At 35.0% G+C, this 20,140-nt stretch overlaps 4 protein-coding genes across 7 annotated transcripts; 1 reads left to right on the top strand and 3 right to left on the bottom strand.

The window, feature by feature from the left end:
* Positions 1-356: 356 nt before the first annotated feature.
* Positions 357-1,201, bottom strand: LOC133862381 (triphosphate tunnel metalloenzyme 3-like). Its single transcript, XM_062298169.1, has one exon. It carries the CDS (start codon positions 1,127-1,129, stop codon positions 500-502), a length of 630 nt encoding a protein of 209 aa, XP_062154153.1. The 5' UTR covers positions 1,130-1,201; the 3' UTR covers positions 357-499.
* A 1,821-nt stretch (positions 1,202-3,022) lies between these two features.
* Positions 3,023-7,207, top strand: LOC133863807 (DEAD-box ATP-dependent RNA helicase 35). 2 transcript variants are annotated; one of them, XM_062299907.1, is made up of 3 exons: positions 3,023-3,269; positions 4,536-5,445; positions 6,119-7,207. In XM_062299907.1, exons 2-3 carry the CDS (start codon positions 4,547-4,549, stop codon positions 6,981-6,983), a joined length of 1,764 nt encoding a protein of 587 aa, XP_062155891.1. In that variant the 5' UTR covers positions 3,023-3,269; positions 4,536-4,546; the 3' UTR covers positions 6,984-7,207. The 2 variants fall into 2 exon arrangements, with proteins under 2 accessions (XP_062155891.1, XP_062155892.1); XM_062299908.1 differs by having other exon boundaries at positions 4,518-5,445.
* A 2,876-nt stretch (positions 7,208-10,083) lies between these two features.
* LOC133864902 (uncharacterized) lies at positions 10,084-11,459 on the bottom strand. The gene is made up of 3 exons (XM_062301342.1): positions 11,202-11,459; positions 10,546-11,095; positions 10,084-10,322 (listed from the first exon to the last, which is right to left on the bottom strand). The coding sequence occupies exons 2-3, from the start codon at positions 11,086-11,088 to the stop codon at positions 10,212-10,214; spliced, it is 654 nt and encodes a 217-aa protein (XP_062157326.1). The 5' UTR covers positions 11,089-11,095; positions 11,202-11,459; the 3' UTR covers positions 10,084-10,211.
* Positions 11,460-13,931: 2,472 nt separating this feature from the next.
* On the bottom strand, positions 13,932-19,927 carry LOC133862391 (uncharacterized). 3 transcript variants are annotated; one of them, XM_062298184.1, is made up of 7 exons: positions 19,763-19,927; positions 19,232-19,310; positions 19,015-19,139; positions 18,784-18,883; positions 17,733-17,842; positions 16,207-16,281; positions 13,932-14,225 (listed from the first exon to the last, which is right to left on the bottom strand). In XM_062298184.1, exons 2-7 carry the CDS (start codon positions 19,299-19,301, stop codon positions 14,175-14,177), a joined length of 531 nt encoding a protein of 176 aa, XP_062154168.1. In that variant the 5' UTR covers positions 19,302-19,310; positions 19,763-19,927; the 3' UTR covers positions 13,932-14,174. The 3 variants fall into 3 exon arrangements, with proteins under 3 accessions (XP_062154168.1, XP_062154170.1, XP_062154169.1); XM_062298186.1 differs by having other exon boundaries at positions 18,784-18,880; positions 19,763-19,917; XM_062298185.1 differs by lacking the exon at positions 19,763-19,927 and adding an exon at positions 19,534-19,684.
* Between the last annotated feature and the right edge of the window lie 213 nt (positions 19,928-20,140).

Genomic DNA, 20,140 nt, shown 5'->3' with positions numbered 1-20,140 from the left:
ATATACAAAGTAGTTAAAGATGAGAAATTCTATTTTGCATACCTCCATTAATTAACTGAGCTGACTGACATGATTAAAAAAAATAGACCCTATTGCATCAACCTAATTAATGAAATAGAGTGAAATGAAAGAATGACAAATAGCACAACCCATTAGAAGACACACCAAAGGCAAAATTTGACCTCGATCACATTCCGCATCTAAAAGAAAGAAACAGGTATAGGAAGGATGGAAGTGCCTATATATATATATGAAATTTAAAAGGACTAGGGTTCTCAGCCTCCCATTTGTCTTCTTGGATACTCAATGCTCAAAAAATTCATCACAAATTCACAAATTCCATTTAAAACTTTGCCTAAACCTCAAAAAATAAATAAAATAAATAAATAAATCCTCTACTATAAAATTACTGACCAGAGATTTCCATACACATTTTGTTTCGTCTTTTTTACTAATTCCCATCAAAATTAAATATGCCAACCGAAAATTTTAACAGAGGTTACGATGGCAACTTCCCGGACCGAAAAATCGCGAACTTTGACATCTCGGAATACGAAAACCCGATCCCATTCTCCTCCAATAACCTCTCAATCAACCGCTTAACCCTCTCCGGATCGGCGCTCTCGCACTCAACCTCGTAGCACGTCCCGAAATCGTATCCCGTCTCGTCGACCTCGAGCTTCAACCCTTGCCATTCAAACACCGCCCTCACATTCCTGAAGCCGCCCAAGCACACGAGTCCTTTGCCTCTCTCTCCCATCCCGAACTCGTCCTTCACTCTCCGGATTATCGACGACGAGTCTACCGACAAGAGGCGCCACGGCTCGGCGATGCAAGCGCGGGCCAGGGTGGAGTCTAGGGGCTCTTCAACCTCTTCTGCGCGGCTGATGCCGTCGGAAATTACAGGTTTGGCCTTGAGGGAGAGGACAGAGTGCGGATTGTCGGTGTTGTTGTTGATGTTGGAGAAGCGGAGGCGGAGGACGGCGAGGTTGGAGGAGAGCTCGGAATTGGAGCCGTCGAAGAAGACGTTTTCTTGGATTAGGGTTTTGGCGTGGAAGGGGGAGAGGAGGGAGCAGAGCTTTTGGTGGGAGGCGGAGTCTGGGAGACGTAGCTTGACCTCCACTTCCATGGTTTTGGTGTTACAGAAGATGGACAGATAGAGGGGTTCCGGAGGCAAAAGCGCTGGAAGAGATAAGATTTAAGATTTGAACTTCATTTTGTGTATGTATCAAGGGTATTTTGGGATTGCCTTTAAAAAAAAAATGTGTGATTTAAAAATATGTAATTTAAAGATTTGCATCAATTTCTCAAAATTATTAAAAATTGTCAATATTTTCTCGAGGTCAACATAAAGACAAAAGTAATGCTAAGAAAATTTTAGTAGGACAAATGTACTCCAATAAACTTTAGAAAAAAACAAATTAAAAAAAAACTAAAAACTAAAACTTAAAAAAAAAAAAAAAATTAAAAAATGAGGCTTATAAGGGGGTGGCCAATTGGCCCCTTCACTATTTTAAATTTGCTATTTTTTTTTTATTAATAAAGTATATAACCCTCAACAAGTTTTAATTGGTTTAACGTACAAATTTGTTAGTTTTCTTGAGGACAAATGGATAGAGATACTGGTATTGTTTGGTAAAGCCAGGGACGAAACACAGTAGTGGATGTTACTGTTTACTTCTTTTTTTTTTCTTTTTTTTTTTTTAAAAAAAAAAATTATTTTTTACATTTTCTAATAACAATCAACATCAAAACATTCTCACTTTTTATATCACAACAATAATTTTTTATTACTTTTCAAATAAAAAAAATTCACTACAATACAAAACTTTTTCACTTTTTAATATAAATTTTTTTTTACTTTATACTACATCATCATTTTTTATTAATTTCAAAATTAACAACCCATCACTCTATTTTATGCCTGCATTTGCCAAACAACACTACTATTCTTGTATATAACCATAAGTGATGTACCACAGTACCACCTATGAAAATGAAATAGGAAAAAATAAGTGAAAAATATAAAAAAGGCTCATGAACTAACACTCAATTTTATTTTATTTTTTTTCTTTTTTTTACTTTACATGTCCACACAAGAGGAATGATGGGGATTCGAACTAGTGACCCCGCTTCATGAAGTGTGGTCCCCAACCGATTGAGCTACCCAAATGATAGATAATTAATGTGATCTATCAAACTAACAAAGTGTCCCCGCTTCATGAGGTGTGGACCCCCTGCATTTTCCCAAAAGTTGGTTCCCAAATGATGTGTCACAATCTCATGTGATCTATCATTTTGGGAAATGTGTCACAATTTCATAGAATTGTGACACATCATTTGGGAACTAGCTTTTGAAAAAAAAAAAATTTAGGATGTTTAGCATATCTCATTTTCAAATGTACTAACGTGATCTATCAAACTAACAAAGTGTGCCAAAAATGTCACTTTTGTCGAAATATTTCTATAATATCCTTACTCTCTTAAAAACTAAAATAAAAAATTTATTTAAAAAAAAAAAAATAAAGAAATTTTAAAATACTATTAATATAAAACTGAACCAAATTAAAAACTTAAAAATATTTTAATTTTTGAAGTTTTTAATTTCTTACAAACTATGTATGCGCGGGTAACAGTGGCATATGTCGTCATTTTATTGATACTAACGTGGCACACTAACGAAATTTATCAAGTATTTTAACAGAATTTGCTTGCAGGGAGTAGTCTTTTTGACACACTTCTATTTTTTTTTTTTTTTTTTAAAGAGAATGAGTATTTTATAAGAATAATTTAACAAAAGTGACATTTTTGACACAATTTGATAATTTGATAAGTCACATTTGTATACTTAGAAATTCAAGTGGCTATTTTAAAATGAGATATTAGTTGACGAGGTTTTTTTATATTTTTATAAAAAAAAAAAATTAAAAAAGAGTAAAAGAAGGTGTGAAAACTCATAGAGAGAAAAAGGTATTTATTATTTAACCCTGAAACATTAAGGGGTAAATGTAGTAAATTTGCATACAAGAGATTGATTTGAAATAAAACACATAGCTCAGGACATTTGAAGCATTATTTTTTTTTCCCCTGATCAATCTCAAACCCTACTTTTAGAACTGGATTCTGAACGCTTGTCAGTGTTAATTCTGAATGACATCGCTTAACTACTAATATTTCCGATTCTTGACTCGCTCGCGACTCTTTCCGAGTTCCGGTGGCCGAATTGCAGTTTTCGCTTCACAATCAGTTCTCATTATCCCGAAGCAAAGGTACGTCCCAGAAACGATCAGAACTTCAACTAGAGTTCGTCAATTGTTGTCCATGTTTGCGCTGAAATTTCTAGACCTTATTTATTTCTCCGTGAACTTTGCATGTTTATTTTATCTCCAATTATTTAGAGTTAGAAACAGAAGACGCGCACCATGTGTTTGACAGAATGCTTCTATCAACCAAATAACAGAGTTTCTGTCTCAGCTTTCGAATTTTGTTTTCTGTAAGAATTTTCCATTGTTATTACTATCAAATACCCAAAAAAATTATCACGGACCAAGGTGCTTGAGTATCTCTTTCCTTCTTTTGTTTATTTATTTTTTATTGCTTCGTTATTCTTCTGAATCAGATAAGTCCGCTCCAATTATGTTTTGGGTAAGATGAAAAGGATTATTGCACCGCTTCTTTCGTGTTAGTTAAATTCTCTAACAAATATGATGACTTTGATTTTTACAAGACGGCAAGTGCAGAAGTTTTAGCAAGACTAGTGGTTTTGGCATTTTGCTCTCTAGCAAAACCCTTTGATTGCTCTCTAGCAAAGCCCATTCCATTGATTCTTCACCACCATTTTGACTATTTAACAAATATTGAGTCGATGGCCTTCCTAAGCTGTTTGGTTCTTGAGAAATTTGAGGAAAAAATAAATTAGAGAAAGAAATGTTCGGATCTTATGTTTCGTTCACCTGGTATATATGATAATCACACCTTAATTGAGCCAAAAAGAAACTAGTTTTATGCTCAGTTGTGTTCAAGGCATTTGCTCTTAGATTATAGAATTTGAGATTGTAGCACTTTGGTTTTGTCGGTTGTACCATGCTGATTGGTCTCTGAGATAATTAAGGAAAAGGAATAACAAACTAGAGGATTTTGAATCTTTATTCTTTTGGGTTTTCTGAAAAGAGTCTGGAAATCTCAATTGATTTGTTTGAAAAAATTGTTTTGGGTTTATGCAAACTCTTATCTTGATAGTTTAAAAGGAGTTCCTCGGCTGATGTGCAAAAATAAACTTTCATTCTAATAAGGGCTTTAAAAATAATATTGGGCTCTTCAAATTTTATATCTGTCGGTGTTTTTATTCTTTGACTGTGCAATTAGTTAATCGGTTTTTGGTATCATCTTTATTTTGCTGCACAGAAGTGAAATAAAATTCTGTGTGAAAATTCTGTGATTGTTTGCTGCACATGATTGTTCTATAACCTATTTGTTGTTTTTGTTTCATTGGCAATTAAAACTTCAGTGATTATTAGGAATATTTGGTGCAACAGGAACTGAAAACATGGAAGGAGATGATGATTTTGATGAATATATTCCTGTGGCGAAGCGTAGAGCCATGGAAGCGCAGAAGATTCTTCAACGCAAGGGTAAGTCTTCTGCCCTTGAAGAAGAGTTGGAGAAATCAAAGCTTGCCGAGGCCAAGCCAAGCCTTCTTGTAAAAGCATCACAGCTGAAGCGAGATCAGCCTGAGATAAGTCCAACCCAGCAGATTGTGCAACAAGAGAAGGAAATGATTGAGCACTTATCGGATCGGAAAACTTTAATGTCTGTTCGTGAGCTGGCAAAAGGGATTACTTATACAGAGCCTCTGTTGACGGGATGGAAGCCACCATTGCCGATCAGAAGGAAGTCGAATAAGGAATGTGATGCGATTCGGAAGCAGTGGCACATAATAGTTGATGGTGAAGACATTCCCCCACCAATTAAGGATTTTAAGGATATGAGATTTCCCGAACCAATTTTGAAGATGCTAAAGGCCAAGGGAATTGTACGGCCAACCCCTATTCAGGTGCAAGGTCTACCTGTGATTTTAACTGGGAGGGATATGATTGGTATTGCATTTACAGGTTCAGGAAAGACATTGGTTTTTGTACTGCCAATGATTATGGTGGCGCTGCAAGAGGAAATTATGATGCCTATTGATCCAGGAGAAGGGCCATTTGGTCTGATTATATGCCCATCAAGAGAACTTGCAAGGCAGACTTATGAAGTGGTGGAAGAGTTTTTGGCTCCCATGAGAGAGGCTGGTTACCCGGAACTGAGGCCTTTGCTTTGTATTGGTGGAGTAGATATGAGATCACAATTGGATATTGTGAAGAAGGGTGTTCATATCGTTGTTGCTACTCCTGGGAGGTTGAAGGATATGTTGGCAAAGAAAAAAATGAGTCTTGACAATTGTAGGTAAGCACTATCAATTACATAATTCCTATAGAATCTTGTCAACTAGTATGCCTTGCAGAATTTATCCTGCTATTATATTTATGATTGATACCAACTTTATATCGATGGAGGCTATTTGCCCCTTTGCATTGAACCTCTCTGGCAGCAAAATAATGTTTAACTCTCCTCCTTTTGATGGAACCTATGTAGCTGTCTTATTTGTCTGCCAGAAATGTTTTATTTGTTATCCTTGTTTATCCAACAAGAAAATTTTAGGTGAATAGAAAGTACTTTATTGCAGAATCATTTGGGATACTTCTTGATATGTTTCGTTTTCTTATGTTTGGAGTCAAAGTATGGGGCTGGCTGATACCTTTCTGAACCTACTTAAATCTTTGATTTCTGCTAGTATTTTTTTTTTTTTTTGAAGATTTCTGCTAGTATTTACTGTCACTTGATATGCTATTATTTCACACATTGTCTTTTATCAATATAGTCACTTTTTGTTTGGGATAATTTTCTAATTTTGATCATTGAAGTGATTCATATTTCCTGGCGACAAGTTGATATCTGCCAGTATGCACTGTAACTTATTTCTGAGAACCATGTTTCTTTTTAAAATATTTTTTCTGCAGTTACATGAATTTCAACATTGATTTTCTTAATTATAATATTAATGCTACTACTCTTCCAGGTATCTTACGTTAGATGAGGCAGATAGACTGGTTGATTTGGGCTTTGAAGATGATATAAGAGAGGTATTTGACCACTTTAAAGCTCAACGACAAACTCTCTTGTTTTCTGCCACCATGCCCACCAAGATTCAGAACTTCGCTAGAAGTGCTCTGGTAAAACCTGTTACCGTTAATGTGGGAAGAGCAGGAGCGGCAAATCTTGATGTGATTCAGGAAGTCGAGTATGTGAAGCAAGAGGCTAAAATCGTATATCTTCTTGAATGTCTACAGAAAACCCCACCTCCTGTTTTAATATTCTGTGAGAACAAGGCTGATGTGGATGACATTCATGAATACCTCCTCTTAAAAGGAGTTGAAGCTGTAGCCATTCATGGAGGCAAGGATCAGGAAGAGAGAGAGTATGCCATTTCATCCTTCAAGGCTGGGAAAAAAGATGTCTTGGTTGCCACTGATGTTGCCTCGAAGGGGTTGGATTTTCCTGATATTCAACATGTCGTTAATTATGACATGCCTGCAGAAATTGAGAACTATGTTCACAGGATTGGACGAACTGGAAGATGTGGCAAGACAGGAATAGCAACAACATTTATAAACAAGAACCAGAGTGAGACAACACTTCTTGATTTGAAGCACCTCTTGCAAGAAGCAAAACAGAGGATTCCACCAGTGTTGGCTGAGCTAAACGATCCGCTGGAAGATGCGGAAGCAATTGCCAATGCGAGTGGGGTTAAGGGCTGTGCGTATTGTGGTGGGCTTGGTCACCGTATCCGGGATTGCCCTAAATTAGAACATCAAAAAAGCATGGCTATTTCCAGCTCCAGAAGGGATTACTTTGGATCCGGTGGTTACAGGGGAGAGATATGATATTAGCCAAACCGTTATACATGTGTTGATGTTTTCCCTCAATCGCCACTGTGTTACATAAACGTTTTATGCACCTTGCAGTTGCATTTGAACGGAAATGACTTTCATGCTTGTATGTTAATGGATGATGTACTGAGAGAAATTATCTATAGAGATGGTCCTAGTGACGTTGTCGCAGTTGAATATCTGAATTTATTATAAATTCCTAGAAATATTTTCATTGAGTTTGATGGAATTAAATCTTTGAATTTATTGTAGGATGACCTGTATTGGTATATATTTGCATGTTAGCAAACATCTGAAGAATTTGGAGCACATGGATTTTGTCCATCTATCTATCCATTATCCATCCATCCATGAGTAGTTATCTTTATGTTTGTATTTATGGGACAAGGATTTTTTTTGTAAACAAACAAAAGAGGGTGACGACCCTAATCCAAATGGAGACCAGAAGAAGTAGAATATGCTTTATGGAAGCCCCCACAGACTAAACTAAAAGTTGACAAAAAGGAGCTCTTGTAATTTCTTTTGTCAAATCCAAGAATTGTACACTTTCCCAGTTCCCAACTATGCTTCTAGGGGAGTCTAATGGCTCTTTATGAATCATAAGCACTTGCTTTTTGTGGGGCTTGTTCACGTATGTTCTTCGGAGTTTGTCTCGCACTTGATTTTGAAAAAGCAACCATCTTTATTCACAATATGACAAAAATGATGAACATGGACATTGTCAAATGTTTAAGGGAAATGCTTGTCTTACAACCCCCACCCAACTTTCACACAACCTCCACTCACATGTGTGTGGGACCCACATGCATGGGACCCACACACATGTGAGTAGGAGTTGTGTGGGAGTTGGGTGGGGGTTGTGAGTGTATCATCTCCCAATGTTTAATACGTAGTTATCTTTTTACAAGGCTAAAAGTTAGACATGTAAGCATACAATAATAATATCCTTGCGTTAAATGCGTGTAAGTGTTTGATATTGGGTTTGAAAAAAGGTTTTTTTTTTTTTTTTTTTTTTTTTTTAATTTTTAATTTTTTTTTTTTTTTTTTTAGAAAACTTGTTTTATTGTGATATAAATGTGAGAAGTGTTTTTTTTTTTTTTTTTTTTTTTTTTTTTTTTTAGTGAGATTCACATTTGAAAAATGTTTTGTGTTTTTAATTGCTTGTTAATAATGCTACCTCAAGAATTAAACATTTTGGGAATAAAAAGGTTAATCTTATCCTAGCTTGCCCCTTTATAGAATACCAAAGGTCCTTTATTAAACAAGTAAAATAACAAAAATATCGTTGGTTCCCACGTGAGAAAGGGACTGCAAGTATAATGGTCGAAATTCAGTATGTTTCTACTCTTCTATGCACAACAAGTGACATCGAAATTAAGTGTGTTTTTCATTGATTTGTTGTTACAATGGACTCTACTGACAATCTAAAAAGAAAGCTTCTTCGATCAAGAGGAGGGGAATATCTTGTGTGATTGGAGCAATCTGTCATTATTGAGTATGATATTGGTTAATGATAGCATAAGTGACTATCATGAAATCTCCTTCTATGATGATGTTATCTAATATAAGGTCTCAAGATTTTGAAATGGACATGTGGTGGCTTTGGCTTCGCCTATTGATGGGTCTTCAAGGCCAATTTATTTGTCAAAGCATCCTATTTCTTTATAAACATATCTTACCAACTCTTGAGGTATATATATACATATATATATACAGACACATTGGATGGTGCCTTTGACCATCTCATCTGAAAACAAATTGGTGTCTAGCAGAGAAGTCAAAGCCTTTTATGGCATTCGAAATCGTCCTCAGCAAAACTTGTTCCGAGAGCTATCCACATGAGCAGAGCAATACTGTTACACCCTAAATAAACAGATTTCTTGCCATTTTTTTTTTTTTTTTAACATTCTTTCTCATTCTTTGTCTCTCTACTATATTGTTTCCTTAGATCTCTCTATAAATTCACCTAGCTGGCTATCTATTTACTTTGGCTGAGAAGGATGACGCAGTATGGCAGAGGAAAAGTGGTGATACTAGCATTATTGTTTTTCTTGAGTGCATTTTTAGCCTGTTCTTTCCTTATCCTAGTTATATATTTCATACAAGAGACGGTAGATATAATACACCAAGGTCCAAAACCCCAAGAGCTGCTGTGGGCAGGAATTGCCATTGCTACTTTTCTACTTTTTGCCTTTGCTTCTCTTCTCTTCACCATATTTTCATGCTTTCATATATTCAAAGGAAGGGTGAAGATTTCGCCAACGCTGACTTCTGTTTATGAAGAGCAGCCGCCGGCAGCCATGGTCGAGCTGCAACTGCCATGATCATGGCTTGCAGCAGCCAGCAAGAATTAAGGTTTGGTTGAATGTATATTTTGCAAAGACTCTTTACAAGCAACTCTTTGCTTTATATATTTGTAATCTTGCTTTTGTTGTCACGAGGATATAGTCACAGTTAGGTGAAATTGTTCTATCGGAACATCCACTGACCAGGTAGATCCAAATATAAACCTCTTTCAGTGACAACGTTAGATCACCCTTCATGTTAGTAAGAACAAAACTTGCAATTTTCTGTGTATCTGAAGCAAAACAATAAAATACAAATTTTCTTTGTGAGATTTTCACGTTATTAGGATTCTTTTACAAGCAAAACTAATGAATATCGCTTTAAGAGATCTTGAAAAGGGGGGGAAAAACAGAGAAAATTAGGTAATTTGGAATATAGAAAAGACATCCTCTCAATCCTTATTTACGTGGTCTAATAAATTAGATGAATATGCAATTTGTTGATCGATCATTAGATATTAATATAAATTAGAAGAAATATAATTTATATTAATGCATGAATATGAAAGAGTACTACTTATATCCAAGTTATATAAATGGGCAACAAATGGCCTTTATATGAACATCCAAGAGTTGAGATTAGGCAAATCAAAGAAAGGGCAAATATAACCACTTCTTAGACGTTTGTTCATCCCAACTCCTCATAGGGAGAATTTCTTTTGCTAAACTCTCAAAGTGAGATATGACCATACTGCTGTATAAGACATATGCATATAAATTACTATGTAATTCTCCAATGGATGTGCATATGGCACTAGAAAGTTGATTCTTCAGTATAATTTCTTACCAGAAAAATTTAAAGACCAGATATACAGTACTGTTATATGATAAAGGAATCTGATGAAAGGAATCATCCATCTGAGAGCACATGCATTACTTAAGCTGGTTCTTGGAATGCTAACATGTTAGCTCTAAGATCTCTGGTAACAAGAGGCAAATTTGGCTCTTGGCAAAAGATTTCTGATAGACCAGTCTCCATTCTTCCATCCTGTTTCCACACAACATGCATTATGAATTGTGATAAACAGCCCTCAATGCAACAGCTATACATATAAATTAAAGGTAAGCATAGAGGTACTGAAAACTGATAGAGCAATGCCTCTGAAAACCGATAGATTTCGTTCCCTTTTCTTTTTGTTCAATCCTTCGGCAACCCATAAAGTGATATCAATTAAATTCTAGAAAATTCAAGTTCCAAGTAGAAGAGTTACCTTTGGTGAGTTTGAGATCAAAGGATCATCACAACATGTTTCTCCTATTACTTGATTTTGAAGGAAAAGGTGATGCTGTATGATCTGAAACTGCTCAAATATCTCATTCACCAGCTGTCTCCTTTCTTCCAGAGCCCCAAAGATATCTTCCTTCATAGTTTCAGTTTCTTCTTCAAGGATCTTCAGCCGGTCGTTAAGCTGTTCAACTACACCTGCCTGCAACACTCCCTTACCTCTTGAACAACTCGGTGGCTTCAGAATTTTCTTTGGAGCTGAAGCCACTGAATCTGTTAACAGGTTTATTCCGCTTGAACTTTTCATTTCCAAATTGCATTGATTCAGTTGTTTCTCCTTTCCTGTCACTGCATCTGCCTTAAGGCACAGCTTCTCAAAGGCACTGATGAAATCCTGCAAAATTTCATTTCTGAATCTGTATCCATCATTAGTTGTATGCTTACAACTACTAGCAGTCATGAAATCCTTGAATCTTGAAAGCTCCTTTAGTGGGGAATGAATTTGTAACTCAAGCGAGAAGATATTCATTTCCCTCCTACACAAAAAAGTATGTACATGTTTTTGTGAGAAATTCAGATTTTCTGACCCAAGTCAGATGTAAAGGAACCAAAACAACAGAAACAAGTTCTTGGGATTTTTACTAGAAAGAAGTCACTGCTTCAGGAGTAGATACAGGATTAAAGAAGGGCTTTAAACATTCTTTCTGATAGTGAATGATGATTGCTTGCCTGAAAAAGTTTCAGTGTTCAAAACACAATGAACTGAACTCCCTTAAAGACCATCCACTCTATGCTTTTCTTGAAAGGAAGAGGAGGAGTTGAGTACAAGTTTCTTTGCTCGTGCAAGGAAATTGCTAAGCACTTGCATAGACATTGTCTTTACAATAAATTTGTCCGCATTGTTATTGGTTGGTTGTTCCGGCTTAATTTAACCGGAAGTTAAGGAGTCTCTCTAGTTAGATTTGGTTCATTCTTTGTTGGTTTTAGTAGGCAAATTTTGGCTCCATCTATGCTACGGCTTTAGCCATCAATTTGAATTTTGAAACTATTCAAAGAATAGAAACCTTCGCCTTTAAGAAAGTTACTTGGAGAGAAAGAGGAAACAGTTCAAATGGCCACACTGTTTGTCAGAAACCTTTTTTTTTTTTTTTTTGAGATACAAGAAAAGCAAAAACTAAACAGGCCAGTCCCCAGTCCTCAGTCCTCACCATTCTGTTTATTAAAATTTTTGTTTTCTATCTTTTATTTTCTGAAAAATTTTACATAACATTCCTTAACTTTCATCACATTTACAATTATCCCCTAAACTTAAAAAACTCTTAATTTAATGTATCTATCTTTCAATTCTTTTCAATTTCATATATCCATTAGGATTTTTCATTAAATCCTAACACAGGAGTGCCAAAATTCACAAAAACCCATTTTTTAGGGAAAAAAAGAAGGAAAAAAATTGCTAAGATTTAGGCCTTGGTCAAGATTTAATAGAGTTTGCAAAAATACTTACACTCGAATCTTCGATTTTTTCTAGAAATTTTTACAGAGGTAAATAAAAAAAATTAAAAAAAAAAAAAAAAAAACTATGTTCTCAATTCACACAATCAACACACACGTTGATAGAATAACTTGACAATATTATTAATGGCAAAAACTGAACTGTTTCTTCCATTACAATTGCTCCTAATTTATAATGAAACCCTAAAACTACAAAAGAATAAAATATTATAGGAATTGAACTAAAACAAAAGAAACAAACTATGGATATACTTGGTGGCTACATAAGCCTAAATATGGAAAGATCCTAAAACTACTAAAGAGTAAAATCTTCTAAGATAGGAAATAAACAAAGAAGATAAAATATAGTCACTATAAGGTAATTCATGACAGCTACGTCAATCTAAATATGAGAATCTTCTAGAATGGGAATTGTAGAATTTAGGAAAAGTTATTATGCAAAATATCTTTTAAATCACGATCTGTCAATAATCTCTTCTTTCCTTCTTGGACGACATCTGGTAGTTAACTCTTTCATTTTTGCTTAAATCTTCTTGATTTGGTATATTAATATGATATTTGTTTTATGGATGTGAAAAAACAATCTCGTTGTCACATCATAGACCAATTAATTAATTCTCATCGGTACTAAAAGTTCCGCTGGTAATTTTCCATTCTTCTTGGGCCCGACGTCCTGACCTTGGAGTTGACGGCCCGACAATACTAAAAGTCCCACTGATAATTTCCCACTCATGCTCGTCAATCGTTTTTCACACTTCATCAACTCGGCCAGTTGCCTTTTCCTTATGTCCTGCTTAAAGTAGTTTACTTGTCAGAACCTATTTTTTGGTTCTAGCAGTAAAACATTTTCGCATGGCTTGCTAATAGTCCTTGGGTAAAGCTCTTTGTTTGACGGTAAGATTGCTTCTTAATAAGCTTGTTCGTTAGCAATCCTGACAACAAGACGGGTCCCCTCGGTAATAAGAGCTCCTCGAGAACAAGATGAAATTATTGTCCTACATCAGGCATTTTGAAATTTTTTACGGGATTTAATGGAAAATCTTAACGGACAAGAGAGAGAGAGAGAGAGAGAGAGAGAGAGAAAAAGAAAAATAAAAAGATGGTTACATTAAGGGTGCGTTTGAGATTGCAATTTCGTAGAGAAAAAGTGCGATTTTAAACCAAATCGCAGAAAATGAACAGTTTAAAAACTGCGTTTTTAAAAAATTACGATTTGAAAACGCAAAAAAGTGCTTATTCAAATCGCAGACAATGTGGTGATTTTTTGAAAACGCAGTATTTTAAAAGGTTAACTTGTGATTTTAAAGGTCAAACTGCAATTTTATCAAACGCTTAACTACGTTTTTAAAAATCACTTTTTTAAGTTGCACATTTTAAAATCGCACTTTTTAAAATCGTAAACCCAAACGGACCTTAAGTTGAGAGCTTTTATAGTTTAGGAAGATAATTACAAATGCAATGTTATACAATTCAAGGGGTTAATTGAAATTTCCCCTTTATTTTCTATCAAAACAAAAATATTAACAAATAACATGAACACCAAAAACTCTTAAAAAAATTAATAATAATAATAAATAAAATAAAAATAAATAAAATAAAAATAAAGTCTTCACTTTCTTATCACATCAGAACACTTTTTTAAACTAAAAACAAATATATATATATATATATATATATATATATATATATATATATATATCCGAAACACATTCTCAAAATACAGTCATCTATTTCTAAGGCTTAGTGAATCAACTATTGCTTTAAATTGAGAAAAAACCAATATGATAGCGCTTCCGAGTTTGAAAATAAAGGCCAGAGAGCTATGAAACAGAATATCATTCACGTGAACAATCACATATCTTAGAGAGCTATAAATGACATTTGATATTTTATTGAAATAAATACACAGATTCTTTTATTATTATTATTATTGTTTATCAAATCATTTTATTATATATATATATATATAAAAAAGAAAAAAAAAAAGTGTATATCAACAGAGGTGTGTGGTTCCAATTCTACAAGAACGCATTTGCCGGTTGAGTATCCGGCTTCCGGATTTTCATCTTGAATTGTAGCAAAAGACAGCAGGGCTAGCCTAAATCAGTCAACTGGAATGTCAACATCCATTTTTAGGCCAGAACTGTTAAGAACCTGTAACAGATATGAAGTAATGATGGTAAAAATGGCACAAAAAAACAAAAAACAGTAACACAAACTCAAAGAAACAAACATAACCATGCAAATCCATATCAAATTTTTAAGGTATACATTCATCTTGTGACAGTTCTTTAAATGCAAATAACCAGATTACAAATGGTAAGTTTTAAGAAAGATAAGGTTTGCATGTAAAATTCAAGCTAATTTAAATGATCTGACCGTGGCATGGCACCTACCTAATTCACTGATTTCTTAACAGGACAACTTAATAAGGTGAGCACTTCGGAGCCTCACGTGACACATCTTACATTGATCAGGAAAAAGAATCTAAACTCGATATAAATGATTAAATGAACTCATTCCATCTATCAGAAATTACAGAATATCTAGCCGCTTGCATCATCTATTCTCGAACTTATCTCTTTTTCATTTGATAATCGAACTAATACAGAAAAGAGCCTAAAGACATACTGGAAGGCAAGGAGAGGAGCACAAACTCAGGAAAAACCAGGGAAAACCACCACTACTAAAAGGCTGTAAAACCCAATAATGTATTCTTGATGGCCAGCAACTAGCAATGAGAAATAAAACGTTTTGGATTGGTTCAGGGCACTATATATTATTTTGTGTATGAATAGCTTGAAATTTATTTATACGGATGACAATGCCCTGGGGTCCATTCTAAAGCTTTTGGTGGAATGATATCATTGGCCTTCATATAGAAAAGAAGTATGGGAACTGTTGCCAGTATAGTCAAGGCCTATCTCTTAGTTTTAAGAGGTAATTGCTTATCTTCCAGGCAAGGTGGTAGTGGTGATCCTTCTTTAACAAATTACTACATAATCCTCATTTAAATTATTAAAGGCCTCAGAAATTGTGACAAAGATACTTTTTCACCGGAATTGTTTCTTTTAGCGGAAGGATACTATGATGTATCATCTTATTCAAAGAGGATGCTCCTAATATTTCAACTAATTATGACCCACTAGCTCTTCGCAGTTTAGGACTACTGGCTTGGGAGGTTCATTATGTAGATTTACGGTAAAGTTAATATAATATCAAGGGGACAGTCTGGTATAATTTCAATATCTGTTAGCCTATGCTAAGATGATTGACCTTGTCCAAGTAAATTTTGTGAAATGGCCCAGATTTGAGAAAAGATGAAATTCCTTTCCTCACCCATTACAATGCTTAGAAGGATGATTGTGTTGGTTTGGGGATATGTGAACCATTGATTCTCGTTCCAAAGCAACAAGAAATATTTCATAAGACTAATCAACATCTTTTTGGGCTGATACTACACATTTCATATCCAATGAAATCAGGGCTTCTCGTAGAGTGTGAAGGGCAATTTAGATGTGAAGAAGAAGGTTCTTCCTATCATTGCTCGAGCCTCTCCCTGATATTTGTTATAAAGGAGGGCAAGCTGTCCCATGGAGTTTCAAGTATGCTTACTGCAAGATGCATTGAAATATTTGAGACACTGGATTGGTATTCCTTTCGTTTTTTGATTCTCAAGTAGAGTAGCTGTTAGCAAGGGAAAAATGAATACAATCCTAATATCAAGGGCTATCTAATGGTTAGGCAGGACAACACATTGAAGACCACTTTGGGTTGTAAAGAGATTTTCATTAATGTGTCTTTAATTGATGATAGTGCAGCTAGAAAATGCATATCCCAGTTCAAAAGCTATGGCAATGATTACCAACTCTGATGAATAGTAATGTAACAAGATTATCCGGATATTTGGCTCTGCCAAAAAATAGCCCTTTCAATACCCAACCCAAAACCCCCCTTTCTTCTTTCTTCAACCTCGTCAGTGACTAAAAATTGTATAATTTAACCCTCCTACTTAGCCTGGGAAAGTTCTAAGGGAATGAAGTAACTCTTGTGTATTCGTTTTCCTCCACTTTCTTCTTTCCTATGTTACATAGGTTTAAATTGTTACAAGAAATACGTAAAGAATGCAAAGTACCTTAATGAAGTCATCCAACATTAAATAAGATTCCCTCGTGTAACCTGCTTCTTGCAAAACTTGGCTCAATACTTGCTGCAGAACAAAGAGCAGAGTGTGCAAGCCATGTTATGCTTCAGCACAATTTCAAACCAAACAGTATAATTTTACATTTGGATACAGAAAATCAAGTGATGCTATGCACAAACAATAAGGTGATTCTAAAAGAAATGGGACAATAAAGGAAGACAATAAATGCTGCTTTCATTGAAGTAATTGCTGGACTTCTTTTTCTGATAAGTAATTGAAGCAAATGGTGAATATTTCATTCACTTTTAGGAAATTTATCTCATTCACCCAAAAATCATATTGCAGAAACTTGAAATTAAAGGGCCCAAAAGGATAACTAGGAACCACTCGATTTAATCAATCGGATAATTCAAGTAGAATGCGAATTTGTTATTATAGACCATAGGAGAATGCAAGAAGTGGAATTTCCTAGTAATATATGAAATTTCCTACTATCACAAGACAATTCAACTCCAAACCATGCATGGTGAAATACTCAAGCACTTTGGATTTGATTTGAAAGCAGCAAAAAAACATTTCATAGGATTTAAAATGTGTCAATAACTGCTTTGCAAATGTCCCACGTAACATGGGTATCGGTACAATATAAGTCTCCTCAATATCCCAATGCAGAAAGCATACTCAACGAAAGTGTTCAACAAATTAAGACATATTCCGGTTAACTAGAAGCATCAAATATTTCAATTGAGTAAATCCACTTCAAACAAGCCAAATGAAACCATTATCGCTACATTAGGAGAGTCGGAAATCAGAAAACTAGACTACAATACTTTATCCATCTCATAAATATCATAGGATCAGATAAATTCCACATCAAGGCATGCGACTGCAGATGCACCCAAACATACACATATACCTGGTTCTATGTAGCATACCAAGCAACTACAAGGTTTAAAAAGTGATCTCCAACGAACTTCAAATAAAAGAAATGAAAAAAAATACTACTTACAATACTTCCCATGCATTGCACTAGTATAGATATCAGACCAAGGCGTTTGATTTAATCAGTATCAAATCTATAGCAATCAGCATATAGTTTGAATGCAAAACTCAAGACATGTTCACGGATGATTTAAATATTTAGAAATTACAGATAACTAATGCAGGACCAGCTCATATGAATTAGCAAGAAATTTTATGGGACGGCCACTTCAACATTTTGGAAGTTTAAAACATGTGGTCAATCTCCTCAATCTAGAATTCCTTTTTGTGAATATTTCCTTCAATACTAGTATACGTAACTGGGTCACTTCATTCCTTGATGACAAGTTTCTTTATTCATATAACTTCTCCCCTACAATTATTTGTCGTTCAATCATGACTTCATCAAATGATTCACAAATCATGTAAACAATCCCATTTCTTATCCATTCCTCTTCGAAATCATCAACTTTTATCCTTGATGGTATGACTCAATGATGAAACAAAAAGGGAGAATGTGGGATCCTTCTTAGTACCTCTCTTTGCTCATCAGACATGAATGAACCAGACAAATCCCGAAGCACTTCGAATATGTCATTGAAAGACACCTTTCCGTTACTGTCTGAATCATATACTCTGAAAATAACTAGACAAAGAGACAAACAGTTATATTAATATAAGGAGGAGTGATTGTTGCACTCTTGCTGCACAACTCCTGCACGTAGGTCCCACTTCCTTGTGTCTGGTGTGAGTGCAGGAGTTGTGCAGCAGAAGTTTTTTGATCATTTCTCTAATATAAGACCCAAACATATTCACTCTCCCAGAGTTCAAGCCACGGCATTTCTCAGCAAACTATCAAGGAATATTAATTTATACAGCCTTGCTAGTTAAGACAGTACCAAAATGGTTGATAAGAAAGGAAAGCAAAATGAGTAGAGTAACAACAAGAACAAAAACAACATCAAGCATCTAAAGGTGCTTTGTTGAAACTTGTCCTGTTCATGTATGAACTATACCAGCTCAACTGGTGAACTTCAATCATTGACAACATTTTCTACTAGAGGTACAATTTTATTCAATCTATTTAGCCTTTCTTCTTTTAATCCCTGCAATAGCATTTCTTTTCTCAGTAAAGAAATTATGTCCAAAATTTTACACGCTTCAATAAGATAGCATACAGTCCGTAATTTTATTGTCAGAGAGACGTACATGACCATATTTATTGATGTAATTAGGCACTTCACAAACTGTTCAGAGTCGTCACAGTTCTTCAAAAAATCCTCAATTGTTTACAAAATCAGTATTCCAAATAATCTTTACACTAAACCTTTATTGATGTTGTTCCTTTTATCTTTTTCTTTGTTGCAAGTTTAGTACTATTCTTAACTAACACGTACTGATTTCCTCTCATTTCCTTTTTAGATGTTGAGAGATGAATGACAAAGTTTCACATTGTTGCCAACACCCAATTCTCAAATTCCATCATGTAGGAACAGGTTGCGAACTGAAAAGGAACAACATATGTAATGCATTTAAATAGATATAGGCATTGCTCCCAATATAAGTGATTAAGTAACAAGCACTTACACCCAATTTTATGCTGCATAGTAGCCTTCGCACTAAATGCAGACAAGAAAGCCACAAAGTCCTTAAAATTCAAACCATCCACCATCTTAAGCAGCCTCTGCTAATTATCACAAAAATCAAGCTCTCAAAGTAAGACACATCTCATCATGCGTCACTAAGAAACAATACAAGCATCCGAAGGACCCAATAAGTATAATCCATCAATTAATCTTAAACATCCTGATGAACTACCTGAGAAAGCGGATTCATCGCAAACTCAGGAACTGATAAGAACTCATCAGCTGAGATAAAACCCTTTGCATTGCGATCAAGTTGGCAAAATCTTTGATATAATGACACTATTTCTTGCTGGGAAACTGAATTTCACACAGAAAACACATTAAATTCAGAACTAAACAACAAAACAAAGGAAACTCAAGAATTATACACAAGGATGAAGTCAACCCACATAGATTATTGCAGTGCCCCTTCACTTCCTCAATATCATATTGAGTTAGCATAGATGGTGCGCTCCCCATTGCCTTTCACTATATAACAACAAATTCCCACAAACCGTAATTACCCACTGATCATCTAACCAAATGAGACAATACCCATGATTCAAAAATCAAAATTACACAGAGTTTTCATTCGCAAAACACACAATTACATAAAGTTCAGTTGCAGAGAAACCATAATAAGGAAATAAAAAAAAAACCCTGAATTCTATTCTAATCTTTAAACTCTAATTATTGAGAAAAAAAGAAAAACCTTTCAGTTAACTAAAGTCAATACAACCATCAGGCATAGTTCAGTCGAATATATTTTCTTGGATTTGGAAAACGGTTCAGCACACAAACATGGGAAACAACACGGTCTGTAAGCATTCCTTGTAACCTTTTCCCTATTTAATTTTTGTTTTTTTTGTTTTTTTTAAAAAAAGAAGGTCTCTTAGCAGACAGATAGAAAAACAAAGGAAAAGAAAAGAAAAGAAAGGAACCTGAGAATCCGAGCTGTTACGTGGGCGGCACCGGTTCAAGAGCAGAAGATAATATACAGACTGTGGTCACGTTGTCATCATCGAAGCATTAAAGTGCAGACATTTTTTGGTTATAGGGTGTGACGGAATAATTCTTTATTTGGGTTCTTTCCCAAATAGGAGGTTTATGATCACATGCATTGCTGCAGTACAGAACAGTATGCTCTCGCGGTTTCCTCTGCCGTTTGATGAAGAATTGATTGGTGGACCAAGTGTTTTGGTGAGTTGGGAGTGTTTGGACCCGGGAGGAAATAGGAGGCAAACAACAAAAAGTTACCGAGGAGTTTGCTTGGGCTCAACTCGATAAAGTTTGACTCGTATGTGATTTGGTTATTAAAT

The sequence above is a fragment of the Alnus glutinosa genome, chromosome 3, assembly GCF_958979055.1.
Source record: "Alnus glutinosa chromosome 3, dhAlnGlut1.1, whole genome shotgun sequence".
In the NCBI taxonomy this organism is placed as follows: domain Eukaryota; kingdom Viridiplantae; phylum Streptophyta; class Magnoliopsida; order Fagales; family Betulaceae; genus Alnus; species Alnus glutinosa.
This window is presented reverse-complemented; position numbering and strand designations above follow the sequence as displayed.

Bases quoted from the DNA above. Each gene is read 5' to 3' on its own strand.
- LOC133862381 (XM_062298169.1), bottom strand. From the start codon at position 1,129: ATGGAAGTGGAGGTCAAGCTACGTCTCCCAGACTCCGCCTCCCACCAA.
- LOC133863807 (XM_062299907.1), top strand. From the start codon at position 4,547: ATGGAAGGAGATGATGATTTTGATGAATATATTCCTGTGGCGAAGCGT. The intron at 5,446-6,118 runs GTAAGCACTATC...CTACTCTTCCAG, and splicing joins ATGAGTCTTGACAATTGTAG to GTATCTTACGTTAGATGAGG.
- LOC133864902 (XM_062301342.1), bottom strand. From the start codon at position 11,088: ATGAATATCTTCTCGCTTGAGTTACAAATTCATTCCCCACTAAAGGAG. The intron at 10,323-10,545 runs GTAACTCTTCTA...GTGTGGAAACAG, and splicing joins TGATCTCAAACTCACCAAAG to GATGGAAGAATGGAGACTGG.
- LOC133862391 (XM_062298184.1), bottom strand. From the start codon at position 19,301: ATGGGGAGCGCACCATCTATGCTAACTCAATATGATATTGAGGAAGTG. The intron at 19,140-19,231 runs GTGGGTTGACTT...TGTGAAATTCAG, and splicing joins GGGGCACTGCAATAATCTAT to TTTCCCAGCAAGAAATAGTG. The intron at 18,884-19,014 runs GTAGTTCATCAG...TGTGATAATTAG, and splicing joins CGATGAATCCGCTTTCTCAG to CAGAGGCTGCTTAAGATGGT.